The sequence below is a fragment of the Furipterus horrens genome, unplaced genomic scaffold (genome assembly GCF_987537825.1).
Source record: "Furipterus horrens unplaced genomic scaffold, mFurHor1.1.pri manual_scaffold_16, whole genome shotgun sequence".
Lineage (NCBI taxonomy): Eukaryota > Metazoa > Chordata > Mammalia > Chiroptera > Furipteridae > Furipterus > Furipterus horrens.
The window spans coordinates 11,516,753-11,539,367 of NW_028327186.1; the positions used below are offsets into that span (position 1 = coordinate 11,516,753).

Genomic DNA, 22,615 nt, shown 5'->3' on the forward strand with positions numbered 1-22,615 from the left:
TGAAGCGACCTGCAAAACCAGCCTCGGAGCTCACACCTGCCAAAACCGAAAGTCCTCGTTCTTTTCACTGCACATATCGTTGGAGTCAAGGTTTTCAGAGACACTTCAGACTTTTTTTCAAGTTCCCTTTTACTTAATTATTAGTATTATGAGACTGCAGCCATGTGACTTTTCTCAGTAATCAGAACAGCTCCTAATAGCTGGCTGCCTACCGTTTCCCAGGTTACTCGCCACATTCTTAACTGTGCGTTCTGCTGTGTCAGCTACAAGGGTAGAAGCTTTTGGGGGCCACACTAGGAACTAACCTCTTCCCCTTTAGAACACTGTTCCTGTGTGGAGAGCGCTCTTAGTTTTCATGACTTTATAACAAATACGCGTTCCAATGCAACCCCCTTCTTATCATGGAGTCTAAGGCAGCTGCACTAAATGTCAGAAAAGAGAACAGAGGTTTTCGTTTCTGTCACCATTTTAAGAGTTAAGAGTGATCTCACCCCACACTTCCTCCCTGATAATTACAAATACATACATGAGTGCGTCCAGCTGGCCGCCCCGACCTGCCACCAAGCAGTCACATGCTCTGGAGCCCCTTCATCACCCTGGGTCTCCCCAGGCGATTAAACTAGCTTTCTCATCTGTGAAGGAAGAACTTGAGTCACCTCCTAAAAGTGACCCCCCTCGATGTTTAAGTGATATTCCTCCACTGGAAAATGCTAGAAGCTGGTGGGCAAGCTGTTCTTCCTAGTCACCTCACCTACCCATTTTATTCTCCTGCCTCTTCAGTGCCTTTAACTTGTTTTCAGGATCACAGTGGGCCAGCCCGGATCTGTGCAGCTGCTACTGCAACTCTGGTCCCACTTCAAAGGAGCGTTCTGAAGAGCCCATCCCAGAAAAACGTTCGATGCCAACAGCAAGGACATATGCACAAAAGAGAATCTGTTCTTCAGACCTGATTTCTTTCCAAGATACTTTTTCAACTCCCCTAAATTACAGAAGGTGAGGTGCCTCTGTTCAGCGCTAAGCTCTTGTTAACACTGTGTAGCCTGGGACAGTCTCTCACCAGCCACCGCCCTCGCTGTCCCTTCCTGCGCTGGGGCTTGGACTGAGCAGGAGGAAGGTGGCCCATGACAGGCTCAGACAGCCGCCCCAGCAAGCGCGTGAAAGCAGGAATCTGCACAGGAAGAGTGCTGGAGTTAACCTGCAATTAACCTTCTTCTTGTGACCTTCGACCTACTGAATTTATCCCGTTTCCAGTACTCTCTCCTTACCTTTAGACTGCCCTACCTGGTATGTTCTCTTCCTTGTGTTTTTTTTTTCCACCTGATCTATTTTTTTCTGATCTATTACCTCTTCCCATGCAAGACCTGAATATCTACTACACCTCGCATATTTAAATCTCACCTCCTACACTTGAGTGAGAATGCTATTCATCTCTACTATGCCTTAGCCAAAACAGATGTAAAGCCCATCTGGAATAGGCAAAAAGACAAAAATAAAACCATATTTCAGCATAAGCAAGTAACTTAAGATGTCTGCCTTTATAAGGCCCTTGGTCTGCTCTGTAGCCCTTAGCAAAAAGCCCTGTATCCCTAGATGATATTTCATTAGAGCAGTAACTTAATTTCCACATTGAAGCTACTCTCCAAACAATAAAGAAGAGCAGAAAAATCAGTATTTTCTATTTCCCAACCACCCCCAGTGTACACATTTAAGGAATCACTCCTAAACTTTCCCAGTTACCTTTTTGGGGAAACAGCCACACCCACAACACACTCACTGCTCTACACACCCTCACTTACACATACTGTCCCCACACATGCATATCACTCTCTGCACACTCTCCTCCCTTCCCACTGAGCAGCTCTGTTACAGGTACCCGAGAAAGCGGAGTGCCCTAGGAGACACAATGAGGCCACTGTACTACAAGGTGGGGCTCTCAGAGGGAGGAGGAGCGGTCTTATAAATAGAACTAAAGAGGGGAACCTTTTCTCCCTTGGATCTCTCTGATCTTTCTTCCTGGCCTTGGAACCGGTGTAAATTCCGGACCTTGAGCCTCCTCCAACAGGGGAGGGGTGGAGGTCAGGAGGAAACAGGATGAGGCCAATTCAAAAAGGCAAATGGGCTTGTGCTGGGGGGGAAGAGGGCCCCAGCAGCAGGGAAGGTACAGCCCAGCTCTCTGGGGTAGGAGACATGACTGGACCTGAAGCCCCAAGCGCATAAGGAGGAGCATGTGATCTGTCTGGGTGCACCTCAAACACTTCCATGGGGGTGGCCGCGGCTACAGTAGGGGGCCTGTAGGCATCCAGTCCTCTTTTCCCAGCATGACATTCCCGGGCTTCTTTTCCTAACCCTGACTACTTGTAAAATCTAAATAGGTGCTTCCAAAATTGATTTTCTAATCAAAGCCTTAAACACAAAAATCACCACGTCCATATTTTATATAATTGCCTCAATAAAATAAAGCAAGCATATTCCCACCATGTCAGGCCAGCGGGCAGAGCATACCAGGGCAAATATGCCACTATTCTGTCCTCCCTTACAATAAGGATCACAAATGTCTCACTGCCTTAGTCACCTCCTAAGTATGCAAAAACACCCAACCAAAAAACGCCCCAGGGGATCATGGCCCCCTGGAAGGGTTTTTAAAGGAAATGGGCTACCTTCCCAGACTGGAAAAAACACCTGACAAATGAAATGCCTTGCTAGGGCAGCAACTGAAGGAGGAAATGAGATTATAAAAGCATCATTCTATTAAGGCTATAATATCCCAGCATAAGACAGGCTTCTCAAAACGTTTTAAATCTTGTTTCTCAACAAGAAGGAATCATCCGAACCACTAGGAGCATTTACAATATACAGGACCTTCCAGCCCAGAATAATCCCTGTGGCAAGGCCTGGATATCTATTTAATTTTGTTTGTCTCTTTGTTTTTTAAGTTTCCCAAGCGAATTCTAATGCACAGGCCTGGTTAAGAAACACTATATAAAATGATGATAATTATTCTTCAATCAAGCAGGCCATGAAAACTCTAGCCCCAGTCTCTTCGTTGAAATGAAAAGGACGCTTTGGATGAGGGAAGGTGAGCCAAGGCCCTCCCTGCTCATCCCCACAGAGGTGACCAAGGCTTCACAGAGCACAGACTGGCCTCTCAGACCAGATGCAGCTTCCAAATTCCTTGGCCTTCCAAAACTAGATCTAGTGCATAACGGAAGGAGCAGAGGACTTCGTATTCTTGTTCAAAGGGCCCTTAGAAACTTTGTGTAAGAACCAACTCCTTTTCTAATAACATACCTATCTGGTGTCTAACCTTCCATTTAGAAAAACAAGTCTCCCCAACTAAAGCGTCACTAATCCCACCCACCCCTCCCCCAGTCTCCTGGAAGGGCTTCCAGCTCAGAAAAGAAGCCTGGATGCAAAAGGACACACCAAATGCATGTTAGTGTAGCCCAGGGACAGGACGAAGGGGAATGGGACCAGAAAGGGGCACAAAGGGAACTCCACTGTGTCTTTTTGAGAGGAAAGGGCAAGATCTGAAGGGTTAACGTTTGTTCCTTTTGAAATACAGTATCCCTCACTTATCACGAGTATTACGTTCTAGACTCCCCGTGATAGGTGAAAATCCACGAAGTAGAAACCTTACATTTATTTTAGAATTTATATATATTTTAAGGCTTTATAAACCCTTCCCACACACTTATAAACCATTCCCAGTTCCTTATTTAACCTTATAGCAAAAAACCCACGATAAATAATTAAATACAATATTTTTAAAAATCCCGCGATACAGTGAGGCAGCGATAAGTGACCTGTGATATAGAGAGGGACCACTGTACACGGATGTTTGCTATGTTGTTTTTAGACTTTCCTGTAGCACTTTAATGTTTTCAGAATTTTTTAAAAAAACTAACTTATTAGTAACATTTAAAACATCCATGATTTTCATTAGACTATGGATCACAAATATCTTTCATTAACCCTTGCTGGTCTTTTCCACCAAAGCTCATTTATAGGGTACCTGGTCTGTAATTAAATGCATCTATCTGCCCTGGGACATTCAGGAAGAGAAGCAGGACAAAAGAAATGAACATGGATGGCAAACCGACACTAAGTTCACAAGGTCTCGGAGCATCTGCAAAGAGAAAAGAGCAGCTGTACACTCACTTTACAAAGAACGCAGAGGGCGCTGCCTTTGGTGAGCTGTCTCTGAACACTGCCAAATGGACGGACATATACCCGTAGCACTACCAAGGAGAGAAGGCACCCAGTTCATATATAAATCAAAACCAGCGCAGAACCAGTGAGACATTAAAGGCAAGAACTTCAAACTCTTAAAAATGCTATTCCACCCCCACCCCTAGCTGGTAGTGCCCCAAACATGCACCGGAGGCATAAAACAGAACAGCAACAAATCGGGGCATTTTTCAGTGAATAAAGTGTCATCAAGGTTACTTGCTCCCATGAATAAGTACCCTGCCTGTCCTCGGTCCTTCAAACCACCAGCTTCCTTCAGGCTCATCCACAGCACACTCAGCGATCGGCATCTGCACTCACACCGATCAGCTCCCCTCCCCCAGTCTTCCCTCCAGACAGCCCCACTTTACCTCTTTGCTTCTTCCAAATGACAAAGGTACTCGTAAGCCACGTTCTGACGTCTCCTCTCATCCATCTCCTCTGCAGTGAGGCGCTCATTATCCAGGACGGCTGAAATAGGAAAGAAGAACATGAACAAGAGAATCCGTAACCTTTCTGAACAAGACACGAATGCCACATCATCAAACGCCTGCTTGTCACCTAAGAGGCACGGTCACCTGCAGAGGGGTGGACAGCCAGGACTTCCCTAAAACAGGAACTAGGGAGTTTCAGCTATGCCCATCTTACCTTCCCCCCCCCCCCCCCCCCCCCGTGGTATGATGTTACAAACATGTACTTTATTTGAGCTTAACTTGAAAAATAATGACTTGCGATTTGGGGCCAAAACTGTCCTAGTCCATCTGTCAGACTCTCTAAATACACAACTAATCATGCTGTTTCCCTCTTTTATTAACAACCGAAGTCAGCAGCGCAGTCACTGAGAACAAAGTGGCAGGAATTGTGCTATAAAGCACGTGACATGCATTCCCTCACGGAAGCCCCACAACCATCCTGCGAAAATCACTCCCGTTTTACAGAGGAGGAAACTGAGGCCGAGCGGTGTCGGCCCCGCAGCTGGTAAGTGGCGGCGCCTGGGTTCAGACCTAGACGGTCCCTCTCAAAAGCCTGTGGGCTTAACCGCAAAGCAACCTGCCTCCTGCAGGGGCACGGAGCCCCTTCCCAGCTCCGAGGGATGGCCCTCGAGGAACTGTCTCCCCCCGCCCTTCCTCCCGCCATGGCGCCCCCACGCCCCAATCCCAGCGCCTTCCCACCGCCCAGCACCTCGGTCCAGGCGCTCCCCTCTTCAGGCCACCTCTCCGGCCCCACCCTGCCCGGCCCGCCTGACGACATGCTCGCAGGCTCGGCCCCCACGTCCCCACTGGGGCCCCGTCTCCCGAAGCCTGTCCCCGCCGCCCAGGCCGCTGTCTGCTCGCCGCATCCTTTGTCCGCGCGACACCCGCCGTCCGGGGCTGCACACCTGCCTCCCCCCCCGCCCTCTCTCTGGTTAAAACGCTCGTGGAAGGCAGGGCCTGGTCTCGCTCACCTTTCCCCTCACACGCGTGACACACCGCGCATGTAACTGTGGGTGCGTGAAATCCCCCGAGAAACTGGACGTTACCCCCCGAGTGGACAACAAAGTCGGAAACCGCAGGCCCCGAAGGGCTCCCCTCCGGCCGCGCTAACCATCCCGCCCGCGGTTCAGGGACGTCCCAGGGCAGCTACAGAAATGAGGAAGTCGGGGGTTTGGGGGGTTTCGGGTTTTTCTGTGCTTTTTTTTGTTTTTTGAAATCCTGACGAGGGAACTGAGCCGAAGGAGGCTGACGCGACCCGCCCAGGGCCGCACCCCGCGGCGCGCCTGCGGCCGGGCAGGTGGGACCCAGGGTCTCCCGCGCCGGCAGCGCAGGGGGAGGAGCAGCGCCCTCGTCTCCGGTCGCGGGACACGCCCTGCACGGCCCTCCTGCCACCTCAGCCCAGGCCGTCCCCCTCAATCACGGTCCGGCCGGGCGGCGAGCGGCGCTGGGCGCGGCCCTCCTGCCGTAGCGGCCCGGCTGAAGCGTGCAGACCGCCCGAGTGCCCCCGCCGCCTCGGAGAGCGAGGGGCGCGCGGGCTGGGAGCCGGCTCTTCCGGGTCCGCGCGGCCCGCAGCCGCCCTGCCCCACCCGCCCGGCCGACCCCCACCCCCGGGAAAACGGCGCCTGAGAAGCAGAGAACGCAGCCCCGAAACTCGCGCGCCAGGAAGCCCCGCACTCACAGCCATAGTGCGGCCGGGACACGCCCAGCCCGTCGATATCGTCCGCGGCGGACATGGCGGCGGAGCCCAGGTCTCTGCTGAGGAAGCGGTGAGACCGTGGAGGCGCGGGCGGCGGCGGCTGCAGCTCCTGTAGAGTGCGCGGGCTGTCCGAGTGTCTGAGGCCCCGCCCCGCGGCGCCGGCCCCGCCCCCCGGAGGCCCCGCCCAGCGGCCCCACCCTGCTGCGCCGACGGGAGCGGGCGGAAGGAGGCGGAGCCCGAGCAGGCCTGTCCCGCCTGTAGCCCCGCCCATAGCCCCGCCCCGAGCCCTCCAGGCGCCGACTGGAGGCGGAAGAAAGGAGGCGGAGCCAGCGACCAGTCAGACTCGCGGAGCTGAAGGCCTGCCCCCGCCCTGGAACCTCAGCCTCTCCCGCCGCCACCGCATTCTCGCCTCCGACAGAAAGGCTGCCATTGTCGGTGGCTTGAAATAAAAAAGCTTGGGCTCCTTCCCTCCCCCTGCCCGCCGAGCTAAACTGCGTACCAAAGGGCTCGAGGAGGGCGTCCTCTGAAGTGGCCCAGCGTGTCCTTACTGGACGCAAGCAGGACCCCCACTGCCATAGGGACCGCGGAGCCCGGCGGTCTGGCCTCCGTTCTCCTAAGACGCGCCGGCAGTCGCCGGATTCGGACTGCTCGTCCCTCCTAATGTTGAGAAGGGGATGGTAAAGCGGGAGAGCTGTGTTCGTCCAAACTTCCTTCCCTTAGATGCCCTGCCGCTGATCTTGGCGAGTTCTTTTTAGGGGACTCTCTGCCCCTTTGGGGGCTCTTCCCCTCGCCCCGTGTGCGCTGCCCTTAAAATAATTGCTGTTCGACAGAATTGTCCGCAGCCCTCTGCCGTTTCTTTGTCCACGCTCTTGGGAACTTTATCCACGCTCACCTTAAAGCGGCGAGGAACCCTAGGTGTATCTCCAGGCCAGACCCTCTGTAAGTTCCCACTCGGTATTTTCAGCCGTGTGATGGGCATTTTCCCCTATGAATCCCACAAATACTTGAACGTGCCCAGCCCTGACACCGCTACTGCTGTAGCCCCTATATTTTACCAATCACCTTTCAGAAACTTTTAATAATCCTGGTCCCATTCACAAACTTAGTTAATTCAACATCTTCAATTCGAAATCATGTATATATACTAGATGTTCTTTTTAACTTCTTCAGGTGTTTGACCTAGAAACTTCAGTGCTTAGTAACCCTTTTAAATCAGATAAGCTTACAAATATAATGAATCTAAGTTCTTAGTTGGCCCAATTCCATGTGTAAGCTTAGTAAGATTTCAACTCAAAATCTTAAGTCTAAAACTAACTCAAATATGCATTTAAAACAAGAGTTTTAAGGTTGTCACTCTAATAAGCCGATTTTTAATTATTGCAAGGGCATAAAATGTGGGATATGAACACATTTCTTCTTAACCCCAATGTCGTAACCCCACAGTTTTTACCCCATTACCCCTTCCTGTACTTAATCCTAAAGATTCTCTAAGTTGAAAGACACGAAACTGCTAAGAAAGTGTCCAACCTAATTAACTAAGGTTATTTTTCATTAGCGGATCCTACAGACATAAGTCCTGGAGCTGTGGGCTTTCAGAGCCAACCCTCTCACTGTGCCAAATGTCATTCTGAGCCCCGTTTTATAGTATTTCATTGACTTCAAAATCCATTATCTTATCTTCTGACTCCTCTTAGAAACCTGCAAGTCCTACCTACCCAGTTTATCTTTGATTTGATTTTATGTTTCTTGGCTTTTAAGATATGTACATGTTTTTATTTTAATTATAAAGACCTTTGTGATGTATGCTATCCAAATAAGTAAATGTATTTTCTGTCGGATGATAAAGGTTATGAACCTAATGGGCCCTTGCATTCTTTCTTATTCCGAGGAGCACAAAATTGTAACAGGGATTTAAATCAACACCCCACTGAGTTTCAGATATCTCACATAGCTTTCTCTGGTGTTCACAGACTAAGTCATTCTTCATAACTACAGTAAGTAAATGTGCAGAGTTTTTACTAGACTAAGTGTTTTATATTGTTTCTTATCTAAGCCTCATAATAGTCCTACAAAGTAAGAAGTATTATTATCTCCAATTTACAGGTGAGACCATGGAAAACTAACTCAACTGAAGCCACACAGCAAGAGGCAGAGCTGGAATTCAAACCTAGGTCTGTCTAATGACGAAGCCCACATAACTGGTTAATAACCACATTCAGAGAAATGCACATTACGACTATAACTGGCCACTTACCACGTCTTGCCTGTCAGAGTAGCAACGTGGTGTTGTGCTGTGCTTTGTTTTGTTTCAATTGATACTATTGGTAAAGGGGTGAAAAACCAACCACTGTCATGTCCTGCTGGTGGTCTGTAAATTGACACAGTCTTTCTGAAGCCCCACTTGGCATTAGGCAGTTCTCCTTGAGGAGCCGAGAGTAATTCTTGGCTAACAGCCAGCAAGGAAACAGGGACCTCAATCTATAACAGCAAAGAACTTGATTCTCTCAATGACTTACATGAGCTCAGAAGCAGAATCTTCCCTAGACCCTCAAGAGCCCAGCCCAACAGACATTTTGAGTCTCACCTTGTAAAACTTGAGAAAAAAAACTCCAGTTAAGCTTGCCCCAGACTTCAGTACAAAACTAATACATATGTCCAGGGACATTTGGGTATATGGGGGTGGGGAGGATGAGGTGGTTCACAGGTAGTGTTGTCAAATGCTCTGATGATAAAATTTTCATATAAAAAGAACTGTGACTAGCTGGACACCCTGCTCCTCACAGATAGGACTGACTCCATATATTCAATGAGTTCTTTGAGCGGATGTAGTACTTCATGTGATCTATGAAATCTCTGCTCTCATTTCTCTGTGTTCCATGGTTAAACTCAGGCTAGAGATAGAACAAAGAGGACAACATATCACAAATTACAATATACCATCCAGTGGGTCTCTGTTAGGACCCAGTTTTCATCTTTAGTGAACTTTAATTGTTACCTGCTACCGTTTAACTCTCCTTTATGTCTTTGAAGAAAACCTATTTTGTCTTGTACTTCAAGTATTCGGATATCCTGGGTCTTGTGTATAAGCATCGTTCCTGCCGGATATTTTGACTTCAGACACTTCTTCAACCTCATAATTTTTCAGAAAGGAGCAAAAGTTTTAAACTTTATAATCGCAGCCATTTACCAACTGCTTACCATGTTCCAGAACATGCTAAATGCTCTCTCTAGATTGTCTCATTTAACCCTCACAATAACCCTATGAAGAAGAGAGAATTATTCTCATTTTATGAATGAGGAAACAGGCGCAAAGAGGTTTGGTATTTTGCTCAAGTCATAAGATGCAGAGGTAGGAATCAGGCCTAGGTTTTTCCGATTCTAAAATCTCTGGCGTATCACTGTTCAACATCATGTTCCAGTTTATAGATAGCTTATCACTGAGAAGGTGTTCAGGCACTTCCTGCACAGGCCAGATTGCCTCTGAAAGGCCTTCAAAAAACATTTGTGAACCCCCATGTCTTGGTCTAAAGACCCCTGACAACAGAGACCTGAAGTTGTGGGAGGAAGACAGGAAGTGAGCCCAGAATGGAGATGGGGAATTGGTTTCCCGTCGGGGGGTTAGAACAGGCCACAGGACACTCACTCCTGCAGACTCAAGGCTAAAGACAAAGGACAAATACAAGGACCCATCAGGAGACATAGTTAGGAACCATGAGCCAGATCCAAGTCTGCTGAAAAGAGAGGCAGGAGGACAAAAGAAGACCAGATTCTTTCACAGGCCCTGCATGGGCAGGGCGCTCTCACGCCATGCATTTAAACGTCTATAGAATGATAAGGGGTTACTAGCAACACTAGCTAACCTCTACTTAGTACACGAATGACGATTTCAGAGCAAAAGCCATGCTTGGGAAGAAAAACAAGCTTCTGGCTTCAGGATCCCTAGAATGTCTCTTAAAGAATCTGATGGGCAGCTAAAACAGGTGGGATCAACCTGCAGTCCTGGCTGCAGGGAGAAAAGCCAAGCATTTGCAGACTGGGACTTCATTGTGGACAAAGAGTCTAGTATCTGGGGCAGAAGGCAGGGTCACACCGGGAGAAGAAGCAGGAAAGGAAAGTTGATGCCAGAGCCCAAGTGAGGGTCTTAAATTCTACATTAAGGAGATTCAGCTCTCTTCTGTAGATGATAGGAAACTATTTAAGTTTCTAAAAGCAGGGAAGGGCCATAATTTGACTCGGCAAAGATTTATGAAATGTTTGCTTTGCACTGGGTACTAACAAGGGCATAATGTTGAATTAAAAACAGTCCCTGCCCTCTAGACAAGTACACAAATGACTTTACAAGATGAAATAAAAAGTGTAACCCAAGATGTACTGTAGGAAAGGTTACAGAGATCAAAGGAGATCCCATCTGCCTGATGGTAGAGATCTGGAAATATTTCATGGAGGGGGGGTGTTTAAAGGGGCCTTGAAGAATGAGCACATTAGGAACACAGACTTCCCTGAGGAGGTCACATGCACAACCAATGAACTTGTAAAAAGTGTTCGACTTCCCCGCCAATCAGAGAGATGTATATTAAAACCACAATGAGGTCATCCATATCCCTCCGATTGGAAAAATTTTAAAGTCTGACAAAAGAAAAAGTTGACCAGGAAGAAGAGTTAAGGAAATACCTAGTGTGAGAATGGAAATCAGTTCAACTACTTGGGAGAATAATTTGGCACTGTCTAGTTAAAGATGCACTTAACCTATGACCTCAGACTTCCATTCCTAGGTATATATACTCAGAAAAACTCCTACACATGTATGCAAAGAGACATATTAAAATGTTCATCACAGAAATGCCTGTGACAGCAAAAGCCAGAAATGATCTAAATGGCCATCATCAGGAAAACAGATACATTTCAGTGTGACTTTATAGTGAATATTAAAGCAAGGAAACAAATGAAGTACAACTACACGTATCAACATGGAGGACTCTCACAAATACAATATTGGGGGTGGGGGAGTATAGAACACTTACCTTGATACCCATTCACACAGTTTAAACAAGTTTTTGCAAATCAATATTATACATTGCTTAGGAATCGATATCAATATCTCTATATAAATATATACAGAGAGAAAGCATAAATAAAGGTAAATTCATGGGAGTGAGAAATACCAAATTCAGGAGAGTGGCATAAGGGCTGGGGAAGGAGCTGTGATTGAGGAAGAATTCACAGGAACCTTTATTGGTAAAATTTACTTTTTTTTTTTTTTTTGTTAAAGTGGGGCTGACAAAATTTTATTTCTTAAGCTGTGTGGTAGATACATAATTGTTCTTTGCACTACTCTTTATACCTTCTGTATATCGTACATACTGAATTTTTAAAAAATAGAGTGGATACTGGTTCAGTAGGAAAAGGTGAGGTAGGAAAAGCACACTAAAAGGTTAGGGGTTCGATTCCCAGTCAGGGCTCCAAGGGCAGAATTGTACTACTGTTTATGCTTCTACATCCAGTTGGTATAAGCTGGAAAATAAACAGGTATAACATAAAGCCTTTTAAGAGATCCTGTCTCTCAAACTAGCAAAACTTTTTCAAGGATGAGGGTGTGGTAAAACTGGTGGTCATTTACTGCAAGTAGCATTGTAACTTGGTACAACTGGCTCAGAAAATGATTTAGCAGCAAGTAACAAGAGCTATAAAAATGTTCACACCCTGCAGAAATAATTTAAACTGTGGGAACATTTTTTTCTGGGAGAAAAAAAAAAAGGTGTTCACAAGAGTCTTATTAATGCAGCAAGGAATCCTGCATTCGGACAGGAGGTCTAAGTTTGGCTGATTATGGAAGCATGGGGCTATCATTTTCTGGACAGTTATTTGTACTACGTAAGGGGAGGGTCTGGGTCTTAGCTGAAGGAAAATTGAAGAAGTGTGACTGAGAAAGAATGGAAGGGATGGGCTTGGTGTCTGTTCAGGCCTAGGCACTTGGATTGTCTTTTTTTTTTTCCTAAGTATAACTCAAGTTTATGTGATCTACGTGAAAAAGCTGAGTCTCTTGGAAGAGTGTTCTGTTTTCTTATTTGCTCTTTTCTTGTGAATTATCTTGTAAGTAAAAAGTACGTGAATAATGCAAATTAATTTAAAGAATAATTTTTTAAGAAAACCCTGTGTCCTCAGCACCCACCTTAAATAGAAACGCAGTACTCTCCTTCCTCATTTCCACTGACCTCTACTCTGACTTCAATAAATCCTTTGTTTCCATTACAGTCTGTGAATGGCTTCTTAACACTCAAGCAATATGGTGTCTGGTTTTGCCTGCTTTTCCTTTCATGGAATTTTGGCCCTTACTACCATATGTGCTTTTCTGTCTTATTTTTTGCACTCAGTATTGGATTTTTGAGGCTTTTTTGTGCTGGCACATGTAACTGAAGTTTGTTCATCTCCCTGATAAATATCACTCCACGGTGTGAATTTACCAACTTGTCCAAAGGTGGGGTCACTAAATCTGCATTTTGCATAAGCACCCTGGATAACACTAATGTAGGTGGCCCTTGGCTCACACCTTGAAAAATATTCATAGAGGAAAAAGTCCAAGTCTCCCAACTCTCTACCTCTGCCTTTTAATTTCGGGTAAGGTGCTTGTCGCCCCTTTTCCAAAAATATTTCCCGTCTTTCTCTACATAGGTACTCCTTATCCTTTAAAACTCTTTCAAGGCAAAGATTATCATTATTATTACTGTCACTGACATTTATGAAGCAGATACAATACTATACAGTCTTATATGTATCATTTTGTTACAGCTCATTAAGCCTCACTCAACCCCATGGACAGTACTGGGGTCTGTGAGAGCCCCCAATTTTATTTATTTATTTTTAGAGAGAGAGGAGGGAGGCAGAAAGAGAGGGAGAGAAATATCAAAGTGTGTTTGCCTCTCACACACCCCCAACTGGGGACCCGGCCCACAACCCAGGCCTGTGCCCTGACTGGGAATCGAACCGGCGACTCTTTGGTTCGCAGGCTGGCGCTCAATCTACTGAGCCACACCAGCCAGGGTGAGAGCCCCCAATTTTAAAGTGTTAGAGACAGAGGGATCTGTTTCTGATTTAACAGACAGACTGAAGCCGAGAGTGATCAGCTGGCCTGACCAAAGACGGCTGGCCGAACAACTGCACCAAAACTGGAAGCTGGGTCTTCTGCCCCCTGGTTCTGTGCCACTTCCACATCCTGCCTCCCAAGCCTAGGGTCACTCACAGACAGTGAGCACACATCACATTCCTAGCTGGGTGTAGACTGATGCCTGCCAGTGCTCATAAGGTAGCTTTCCTGACCCTCTGTGTCCTCTAACCGGCTCCCTCTTGTGGGGCATCTGCAGGGACATTTTACATTAATGCGTGCAAAAGTCTCAGAACATCTCTTCTGAGGGGTATCGAACTCACCTCTGTAGGGTGCCATTCCACATACCTGGCCAAACCACTTCACTCCAGAGAGGTGGCACCCCCTGAGTTCACACATGTCACTCCTAGGGTCTGATTCAGTAGGTCTGGGCTGAGGACTTAGAATTTGCATTTCTAACAGGCTCCCAGATGCTAAGGAGACTGGTCTGGATGCACAGTTTGGAACCACTGCACTGGATTAACCAAAAAAAATTTTGTCCTGGTCAATTATCTAATTGTCCGGTCAAAGAAAAAGCTTAGGTTACTGGCAAGTTCTGTCCCATATGAGTTAAAGCCCTGAGGTGGCATTCCATAGGAAGGGGACAAACTAGGTTCCAAGGCTGATGTAACAACTTAGTCTGTATTAACACCTTCGGGCAACCCTTCTCTCTCTGGAGTGTTAAACAGACAACACCCTCCTTTAACCCCTTGGACTCCCTGCGTCTGCCCTTACCTGTCCACTCTCACCCCTCGGCAAGGATCAAGGACCCCCGGCCCAGGATCCTGTAAAGCTCCTGGGACTATGGGCTACATGCCTCCATCGTTCCCAGATGCACAGTGGTTTGATGGATATAATATGGGTCCTCCAGTCCTGCAGTGTTGCAGAGACACTGACAAATTCCAGAGCCGGTCTGTTCCATGTTGTTCACGAGGAGACCTGCAGCCAAAATCTGGCTCTTCTGTGAAAACATGTGACCCACAATGAGTCATGTGGCCTTTTCAGGCCTTCGGTTTTCAACGGGTGAAAAAATGAGTCCCTCATCATGAGAGAAAAGGAGACATCTGGAGAAATATTATCCAGAGTTTCTTGGAAAAAGACTTGAGCAACAATAGTGTAACATTAAATTTTATAGTTTAACCAGAAAGTGCTTATGTGCGTGTGCGCATGCGTGATTGCGTGCGTGTGTGCTTCAGACCCTGAGAGAAGGTGGAAGTCTGGCCAAAGGTAAGTGTTAGGGCCAGGACTCAAACAGCTCACCTTCTCAGGGAAGCCAGTGTTCTTTCCAACACACTGCCCTCCCTCCATGCATTTCAATTAAGTATAGGAATGTACCCGTGGGTAAAAGGAATGACCCTAAATGGATCAGAGTCGCATTCACTTAAAACTAAAAGCAATGACCCAGCAAATTAGAAAACAGGGATTGTTGCCTATAGCTGAACGCCGGGAAGCACCCCTGTAATAGTCTTTAACAGTCTCGGGCATTTTGCTTCCGCAGCATTACTACGGTCCTCTTCCAGGTCCCCTTGGCTTGCTTGTCACCGGGTATTTCCTATGCCTTAGATGGCAGCAGGCCTCCGGTGACAGGACCTCAGACACTGCTGTACAAAAAGCTTCTGAAATTCTTTCAGCTTAGTCACAAGACCGCAAATGTCCTCTATGCTGATTCTGCCTTGTCACAGCAATGAGACATCTGGTGACTAATGCCTGCATAGCACTGGGCTGGGAGAGCGTTTTCTGTGTTGTTAGATCTGTGTGTTTGCTCCCCAAATCCTCCAATGCCAACCTAATTTCTTGCAGGTCCCGGGCTTGCGGGGCTGCACCAATGACTTCCTTTCTGAGTAATGAGGCTGTTAGAAGCCCCCAACTTTGTGTGGAGTGTCTTTTAAGGAACAGACGCTACATTGAGGGCTTTATATAAGATCGCAGATCTTAGTCATCACAGTGACAATGTGACCACTTCGTTACTGAGCACCTACTTTGTGCCAGGCATCGTGCTAGGTGGCTCACACGGGACCTGTAGGTCACATCGGTCTCACTTCTCCTTTAGTAACCAGGCATCAACCAGTAAACTCCCGTTTCTCTAAGAGTCCATCAAAAACACTGAAAGAATGCCTTTTGTGTTCAAAACATTATTGGGATCCCACAGGGTCATCCTCACCATCCACATGTGGAGAAAATGAAAGAGGGCAAACAGATCAGGGCCCACGCTGAGCCGCCGATGCCCGGGGTCGGGCTTTCTGTCTGTGGGACACTTGCAGACAGTAGCAATGGGAGTGTGGGAGGGAGCAGCAGAACCACGGCGGATAATTTTCTAAATCAAGTGAGTGTTTTGATGGCATAAAAGGTGTGCTTTCTGGCGGAAGCTCTTGCCACATTTAGTGCAGTGAAAAGGTTTCTCTCCTGTATGCGTTCTGTGGTGCGTCAGGAAATGGGAGCGCTGATTGAAGGCTTTGCCACACTCCGGACATCGGTACGGTCTGTCTCCCAAGTGGATTCGCTGATGGGTCACGAAGTGGGAGCTCTGACTGAAGCTCTTCCCGCACTCGCCACATTGGTACGGTCTTTCTCCTGTGTGGATGCGTTGGTGCTTGATGAGGGCAGAGCTGTCAGTGAACCCTTTCCCACAGTGGTCACACTTGAAAGGCCTCTCACCCGTGTGGGTCCTCTCGTGCGTGACCAGGTGTGAGCTCTGACTGAAGCTTTTGTGGCAGTGAGGACAGCTGAAAGGCCTTTCCCCAGAGTGAGTGCTCATGTGAGCTACGAAATGAGAACTGTCCCTAAAGCCCTTCCCGCACTCCGGACACCTAAAGGGCTGCTCTCCTGTGTGCCTCCGTCGGTGCTTAATCAGGTCTGAGCTTTGGCTAAAGGTCTCCCCACAGTCACTGCACCCGTAAGGCTTCACTCCCGTGTGGGTCCTCTGGTGGGTGATGAAGTTTGAGCTCCGACTAAAGCTCTTATGACATTTGAGGCACGTGTAGGGCTTCTCTCCTGTGTGGGTTCTTTGGTGCATTACGAGGTGTGGCTTACGCCCAAAAGCCTTCCCGCACTCCGGGCACGCGTAAGGTCTCTCGCCAGTGTGGGTTCTCTGATGTTTGATGAGCGTGGAGCTGTCACTGAATTTTTTCTCACATTCACCACATTGGTAGGGCCTCTCTCCTGTGTGTGTTCTGCGGTGGGTGACAAGGTCTGAACTCTGTTTGAAGCCTTTCCCACACTCAATGCACTTAAAAGGCCTCTCGCCAGTATGTGTTCTTAGGTGTCTTATGAGATAGGAACTCTGGTTAAAGCTTTTCCCACATTCTGCACACACAGGCTTCTTTCCTACATACCCATCCAGGAGCTTGTTTGAATCCCTGCCCGGCGAAAAGGGCCCCCGACAGCCCTCTCCTGGAAGGCTGCTTCGCTCTTCGACTTCAAGGCCCATCTCCCAGCTTCCTCCCCAGCTGGGAGGATGAGAAATACCTTTAAGGGCCCTTTCTGAGGATGTTCCACATTGTTCTGCTGTTTCAGAAATGTCCTGCTGGAGTTTCTCCACCTGATTCTCAAAGTCTGAAAAATGAACAGAAGTGACAGAGAATAAAGTTATCAGGGACAAACACCAGAAAACAGCAAGAAAGATTAAAATTAGTACTTTTGCAAGAGACTATACTTAATTTGACTACTTTGGTTTTCACTTTGTGAGAAGTTTACTGAAGTTCATTGAGCTTAAAGAAAACGTGAAGTGACCTTTACATCCTTCAAGAAAGGGTAAGCCACATACTGTCAAAATTGGCCAACTTCTTTCAAAGATGTTATAATCAAAACACAAGCAAAATGCTCACTGAAAACGAGACTTTATCTGGTCAATTACTGACTGCCCAAGCACTCAAATTGAAACGTCTAATAGGAAGAACAAAAGTCTAGGGCAGCATTCCAAGTCCTTCTCCTGCCCGCATCACATCTCACCTGGGTGACTTCCCCTTAGGACCCTCCTCGCCTCAGTATTGGGGAGTGGCAGGACCCATGGCTCTTCTTTCTGTTCCAGCTGGGAAATTACACTGGGTCCAGAAACCCTATACAGGAAGATGAACACAGGGTGTTAATCTGAGCCAATCACACAAGGCCTGGCCAAAATCTAAGCCCTCCTCCTCCTCCGATAGAAGAGAACACCCAGAGAAACTCTTCCGTGTGTTTGGTCTCGTTAACAGGGGCAGCCATGGTAAAGTGATAGAAGAGGGTGAACTCCCCAAGAGGCAGAGAAAAAGCCCTTTCCCTCTTATTAAAAAAAAATCTGACTCCTCATTGAAACCTAGAGTAAGCACAATAACTCATCTCCGAAGGCACAAGGCTAAACCCATGTGGAAAGATAAGTTTATCAGAAACAAGGCACCATGACCTCACCCTTAGAGAGAACCAAGGAAATTAACTATAATATTGGGCTTAAATTTCTCCCAGAAGGGCAGCAATAGACACAGTGATGACAGCGACTTTCTACCGGTGTGCCGCAAGAATTTTTAAAATGTGCAATACTTGACTATTTTATCGGGGTCACTGACCTCTTTTCCCTTAGATGGCAAATAAAAAAATGACAGCAGCCAACACAGCAGTGGCTGTTTGGGGTGAATGAGTTAAAGTTATACCTGTATTTTGTCAGATCGACAAAAACTGTATTTTTGGGTGTGCTGCGGGATTTTAGTAACTAGTTGACGTGTGCTGTGAGATGAAAAAGGTTGAAAACTGCAGAGCTGTGCAACCTCAGGAAAGTTACTTAAACTTTATGTGTCTGTGTCTTTATCTGTAAAATAGGGATAATGATAAGCCCTACCTCGTAAGTTATAAGGATTAAGCGATAAGTCCTCAATAAAGTTAGCTATCACTATTAATTAACCCAGACTCTTATATCATAATAGCCACTGTGATGGCAGAATATGAAGAAATGGACACTTTCATATAATGCTGCGGGAATAAATAAATTGATTTAATCTTTTTAGAAGGCGTTGGGCAACAATATCGAACTAGAAATGTGCCTGTGTTTTGACCCAGCATTTCTAATACTGGGAATTCTAAGAAAATGGGGGGAAAAGGTGGTATAGATAATACATATATCAAAGGGTATGTTGAGATATTAACAAGACAATAAAAATCAAAGACGACTGCAAACCATAAAGTACCATGAAAAAAACAGTCCTCCTTTTTTTTCTGCCAGGGAGGCAAGCATTATTCTCACAGGGATCTGGAGCTCAAGAGACCACTTAGACCCAGACCTTCTTAAAAATATATAAATATTAAATCTAAAGCATCCTTACCTATTGAGAGCCCATTCTTCTACCTGCGCCGGGCGGTATCCCTGAAGAGGGCTCTCTAAGTAGCACCCACTCTCCCCTGAAGTCCCCAGCCACATCATTGGGGGTCATCGGGTGCTAAAGCAAGAGACTTCAGTAAGCATCAGGAGCTCCCTGGATGCTCTCCCCCATGGACTAAAAACCAAAAGACAGCAAGCAAGGAAACCAGAATAATCAAACAAAGCCCCTATGTCTCAGATAGCTCTCAGGTAAATTCTGTCAACCACAGAAGGTTTGCTTTTCTTAGTCTCTGTTTGCATAATCTTTCCCTTGGCCAACTCTCCTAATACTAGAGAGGCTTGTGCCTTTCACGTGCATGAACAGAACCCTATCTCTGACAACGCTCACCTTTTGAGGAACAAATTGTCCGTGATAAACAAAGGAGAGGGTGTGCAGGTAAAACTCAATTTCTGGAAAGCTTTCAGATTCTCTCCAACTGCATTTTCCTCAGCAAATTAGCAAGTGGACTTAATTATACTCATAATAGTTATGAGAACAGTTGACTTTTCCCAGCTTGTAGATTTGGTGAAATACCAAGGAAAACCACAAAGGGAACTGCCCTGGATACCATTCTATTTCAAGGTGCTTTAAAAAAATCATTATCCTTTTTTTTTTAATTTATTTTTATTGTTTTCCTATTACAGTTGTCCCACTTTTTCCCCCATTGCTCCCCCCCAGCCCACCCCTTCTCCCAGTCAATGCCCACCCTATTGTCCATGTCTATGGGTTATTTATACTAGTCCCTTTAAAAATTATTATCTTTTAAATTTATTGACTTAGAGAGAGAGAAGAAGGGGGAGAGAGAGAGAGAAACATTGATTTGTTGTTCCATTTATTTATGTATTCATTGGTTGCTTCTTGTGTGTGCCCTGACCAGGGATCAAACTTTATCTGGAGGATGTTCTAATCAACTGAGTTACCCAGCCAGGGCCCTATTTCATGGTTTAATGGTGTCAGAAATGAGATATAAAAAAACATGGATTAGAAAGAAAAAGGTGGATAAGCTGTAAAATTAAATGAACTTCAATGGGGATAATATATGACTATCTAATCACTATGATGTACATCTGAAACTAATAAAAATACAAAAGAAAAAGAAAAGAAATTCAGTGGGGATAAGCACCGAACAAACCCTAGGGGCTGAAAATAATCATTAATACATTATAATAAAATTGACAGCAGTATCAAGAAAAAAATTATTTGGGGGGAGATGACCAGATTACTGGACGGATTAGTAATTTATTCATTAAGTAACATATTGTAAGGCAGGAGGAGTCACAAAGAAATATCAGACAGGCCCCCAAGTCAGGCACTGAGCCCGCCGCAAAGAATGTTTCTGCGTTTCAGTGCAAGATGGACCGGATGGGGGTGAGGACCCTCCAGAACCCACGCACGCGAACACTTGTCAGGGAAACACTTCTCCGTGCACAGCCACTGCTACTGGTCACCCCCAACGTGCGCAGTGTTTTAGGACCTGAAACCCATAGCAATACATGTCACCTCTCTGGCTTAAGACCTTCACGAACAGAAACATTGTCCTTTAGGGTGTGAAACTGCGCTGCGTGCGGAGCGCGGGTTTTCTCCCTACACCCGCGACCAAGCACAGCAGCGGTGTCCCCCTGCAGGAGAAGGCGGCAGTGAGGGGCCCGAGTGCCCAGGCGCGGTCCCAGAAACCCTGTCCCCCACGCTGTCCCCAGCCCCCTGTACAGGTGACCGCAAAGGCCCCGGAGCGCCAGGGGCTGTGCCTAAGGGCCACTGCGAGAAGCACCGGGTTGTCACTGCATTTATTAATAGGAACATGACCGCCCGGGTCGGCCGCCACCCATTCTCCCCCCTCGCCGCGGGGGCCGCCCCCAAGGAGAAAGGAAAAGGAGACGAGGGCCGCCGTCCCGACGACAGCGCAGAGCACCGCAGCCAGCCCTGCCCACCGCCCTGCACACCCGCGGGCTCCGAAGGGCGAGCGCGACGACCGGGCAGAGACAGCGTCGGGGCGGCAGGCGAGCCCCCTCCACGCCCCTCAGCAGCGCCCCGGCTGTCTCCTTCCCCGCACCCACTCACCGCCCCAGGGCCCAGCGGGGGTGGAGCAGGAAGAAGAGTCGTCCACGGCCGAGCCGCACCCGGCCCACCACACGAGCCGGTCCCTACCCGAGTCCTAGCGGGGTTTGTGACAGCTCTGTGGAGACACAGGTGCGACTCAGCCCCACGGCCAGCCGCCGGAAAACGCCGCCCCTGTCCTCGTGCCATTGGCGTATCAGTTTCCGGGATGAGAAAGCTTCCTACCCATAGGCTGACAGGGCTTTCAATCACCGCGCTGCCTTCTGGGAAATGCAGTCCCGAACAGCGCCCCAAAAGATTCGGAGTCCCGTACGCCCAGTTCCGAGCGGTGACAAATGTTAAACGCAATTTCCCAGCTACCCGATTGCGGAAACCGCCTCTCGGGAGCTGACAGGGGGATCAAAGACGGTGCTCCCGGAGAGGGATCTGCAGACGCGAAGCTCCCAGCGTCGCCCGACAACGGTGCGGCAGCCGGATACCAAAGGCGGCGTCCCCTGCGCTCTGGTACCCAGCCCTTCCAGAGCGCGGGGCAGCTCGCCGCTCGGACCCTGCTGCTGATCCCCGCCCCGGCCTCTTCTCCGCCCCACCCCGGAGCGGCCGGAACCGAAGTGACACCTGCCGCCGCCGGGCTCACGGCCAAGTCAGACTGCGCAGAAGAAACCCCACGCAGTACTGTTAGTGGAAGGGAGATGTTCTGCTGCTTGGCATCAGTATCACAGTTCCCAGGCATCCAGCCCCTTGCCACTGGTTAATACACCTGTTCGTAACCAGAGGAAGCAGGCGAAGGAGTCAGCTATTCTAGGAACCATGTCCTTGCTGGTGCCCCATTCCCCAAGCAGGGGTTCCCTGCCATCTACTTCCGCAACGCTCCGGCTCGCAGAAGCGGGCTCCTCACTGCCTAGCCGTGGGGCGGGGGTAGGTGGGGGAGATGCGGGCGCGGGTCGCTGTCCAGCCAGCATAGCTCCCAGCCCAGCTCCCTCTGCCTTTCCCTTTCCTCCCTGGTTCTGCCACCTGACTGGCCTGGGCAGGGGCGGGCGAGGAGGCTGGACAAAAGCATCTGGGCCTCCGGGCCCCGGGCTGCCCCCTCGAGGAGAGTCTTCCCTCTCCTGTTCTTCCTCGAGGCCTGCCCCGTATCCTTATCTATGCACAGAAACTTTCACATCGCTAGGGAAATTGCTTAATTTCACAAATGTTTTGCGTCAACTGAGAACTTATTACTAGAAATGAATGAAAATAATGTTTGACTTCCAGAAACTCCTCAACAGCTCACTGGCTCCTTAAGTTGTAAAGCCTTGAGAAGAATCTGAGGTGGAAAAAACAAGCCACAAAGACTACAGTGTATGGGCTCTACCTTGTTTTACTGGAAATTAAAAAATGTATGTAAATATACTTATGCTTTCTAAGCACATGAAGTAATTGTAGCTTTCCTTTCTTTTTAAAAGAAAGGGTTTATCAGGCCATTGCTAGCAGAAGGAGCAGGAGAAGGGGGAGGGGTAGGAAAGGATGGGAGGGAGGGAGGGATCCAGAGAGAAAGAAAGAGAAAGAAAGTGGGGGGAGGAGAGACATATTGGGGTACCAGTAGCATGATTCAGTAGTAAAGACATCATGTTCCAGTTCTAGCTTTTCCTGATGATTCATAATCGTGAACTGTCAGCCCCTTCCTAACCCTTTTAAATAAATTCCATTTACCCTTGAAAATTGT

The 22,615-nt window shown here is 47.8% G+C and overlaps 2 protein-coding genes across 3 annotated transcripts in view; both read right to left on the bottom strand.

Annotated features, from left to right (window-relative positions):
- Window positions 1–6,516, bottom strand: part of IQGAP1 (IQ motif containing GTPase activating protein 1) — a 66,549-nt gene extending 60,033 nt beyond the window's left edge. Inside the window, exons 1-2 of the mRNA XM_090263786.1 lie at window positions 6,379–6,516; window positions 4,599–4,698 (exon numbers count right to left, since the gene is read on the bottom strand). Of these exons, the coding sequence (XP_090119912.1) occupies window positions 4,599–4,698; window positions 6,379–6,433 (155 nt within the window). The 5' untranslated portion in view covers window positions 6,434–6,516. The remainder of the gene's footprint in view (window positions 1–4,598; window positions 4,699–6,378) is intronic.
- Window positions 6,517–13,841: 7,325 nt separating this feature from the next.
- ZNF774 (zinc finger protein 774) lies at window positions 13,842–21,054 on the bottom strand. 2 transcript variants are annotated; one of them, XM_090263762.1, is made up of 4 exons: window positions 21,004–21,054; window positions 18,823–18,936; window positions 17,483–17,589; window positions 13,842–17,086 (listed from the first exon to the last, which is right to left on the bottom strand). In XM_090263762.1, the coding sequence occupies exons 2-4, from the start codon at window positions 18,918–18,920 to the stop codon at window positions 15,849–15,851; spliced, it is 1,443 nt and encodes a 480-aa protein (XP_090119888.1). In that variant the 5' UTR covers window positions 18,921–18,936; window positions 21,004–21,054; the 3' UTR covers window positions 13,842–15,848. The 2 variants fall into 2 exon arrangements, with proteins under 2 accessions (XP_090119888.1, XP_090119887.1); XM_090263761.1 differs by having other exon boundaries at window positions 20,917–21,040.
- Between the last annotated feature and the right edge of the window lie 1,561 nt (window positions 21,055–22,615).